Here is a 1,801-nt window from a genome sequence, read left to right as displayed (position 1 = left end):
ACCATGCCACGTTCAAAGGCACTCAAATCACCTTTCTTCCCCATACTGATGCTCGGTTTGAACTGCAGGTGAGTTGCCGCCATGTGATTGGCTGATTAGAAATTAAGTGTTAACGAGCAGTTGGACAGGTGTACCTAATAAAGTGGCCGGTGAGTGTAAGTCTGCTTTGTTGTTGTTTTTATTTTTTTACTTCATTGTTAATATAAACAGAACAGCACAGTCACTTCAGCTCATAGATGCGTGTCTGCTCCTCACCATAATTAATATTTAAAATCAAAATTAGCATTTCTTGAAAAAATGCGCATCACTCGTTGCAATACAGGACAAGATTTTTTAAAAGATGTGATTACTGTAGAATAGAAATGGCCTTATTGTTTCTCAGTGAGGAAATAGGGGCTATTCACACACAGGGTAAAATTACAAAAAACAAAGTACTTAACTAAAGAATGTGCAACATATGCATGACTGTGATGAGATCTGTTAGAGTTTAGAGAAGCTGTGAATTTCTAGGCCAACATTAGTGGTGCCAGAACCAACAACAGTCTTAGAAAAGTTGTTTTGTGTCTTTTTAAAATTTAATTTAAATAGACATTTCTTTTTTTTTCACTCATTTTACCCTGTGATAATGAATCTAGAACTATGTTCCGTATTTTTAAAATAAATTCCCAAACAGACATTTGCTGAATAAAAACTGTCACAATAAATTAAGCCGTCAACAGAATATTCAATGTGACAGACCACAGAGGAAATTGTTTGCCTCAGTATGAACAGTATAAGTTTTGTTTGATAAACTTACCAGGGTAGATCCTGAAAAAGCCAAAGGAACTCCCAAAGTACTGCCAGGTCAGTGTGGGATCTCTCTGGAAGTTGCTGATGAAGACGTCGTTTAAAGCCTCAGAGTTGTAGATTGCATTGAGGATGTTCGGATCTTCTCAAATAAAAGAGAATGCCAATTTAGATTTCTTTGTGAAAAAAGCTTCCAGTGGAGGTTTGCTTCTGTAAAGTCCTTTAACCTTTGTTGTAGACATTTGTGGGAACCTGGATGTTGCTCAGCTGGGTGTTCACAGGCAAGTTGTTGAAATGTTCGTTCTCTTCAAGGGAAAACTCTCCACCGAGGTCCACATTGTTCCCATTTTCATCCACTGTGTTGATCAGCATGGAGTTGTAGTAATCAAACTGAGAAGGACAAAGCATGGGTAAAAAATATTATCTTTCAGGGTTGCCTTGGTTTGTAATTTGGATAATTATTAACTGAAAAACCATGTTCTGTATTGGGTTTCCAGATTCAGAACATGGTTCGTTTATTGGTTTTGTTCAGAGCGGCAGAAATGAGTTGACAACAACCCAATAATGCCAGATTTTTTTGTTTCCTTTGGTTATTTTATTTTGTGTTGAAATTTTATGTCTCAGCAGAAGAAACTGCCACCTAGTGAGGGTAGGGATATTAACAATTTGAATAGTAAGGACTAAACAATTCAAACAAAGAGTAAAAACGTTTTGGACTTTCTACACCCTAAAAAATTGTCATGGTGTTTGTTGGTTGAATGTAACATAAATATATTATGCTAATACCCCATGTCTAACATAAATGACTGAAGTATGTCATTTATTCCTATAATAAAATGTAATTGAATTAATTCAGACTTGTCCATGTTAAGAATCAACTGTCTGCAAAATAATGTGTCGCCATGCAATATTTTTTTTTTCCGATGTCACCAGATGGACTCTTTAAAATATTGGTATTACATGTACTGTATACGTTTGTTCAGATGGCCTCCCCCCATTTCGCATGGATTTTGAC

General features: G+C 36.0%; 1 protein-coding gene across 1 annotated transcript in view; it reads right to left on the bottom strand.

Annotated features, from left to right (window-relative positions):
• Positions 1 to 1,801, bottom strand: part of LOC106522094 (voltage-dependent calcium channel subunit alpha-2/delta-4) — a gene marked incomplete in the record, with an annotated part of 65,809 nt that overhangs the window by 43,838 nt on the left and 20,170 nt on the right. The window contains 2 exon segments of the mRNA XM_014014952.1: positions 797 to 928; positions 1,014 to 1,176. Of these exon segments, the coding sequence (XP_013870406.1) occupies positions 797 to 928; positions 1,014 to 1,176 (295 nt within the window).

This window comes from Austrofundulus limnaeus, unplaced genomic scaffold (genome assembly GCF_001266775.1).
Source record: "Austrofundulus limnaeus strain Quisiro unplaced genomic scaffold, Austrofundulus_limnaeus-1.0 Scaffold120, whole genome shotgun sequence".
Taxonomy (NCBI): domain Eukaryota; kingdom Metazoa; phylum Chordata; class Actinopteri; order Cyprinodontiformes; family Rivulidae; genus Austrofundulus; species Austrofundulus limnaeus.
This window is presented reverse-complemented; position numbering and strand designations above follow the sequence as displayed.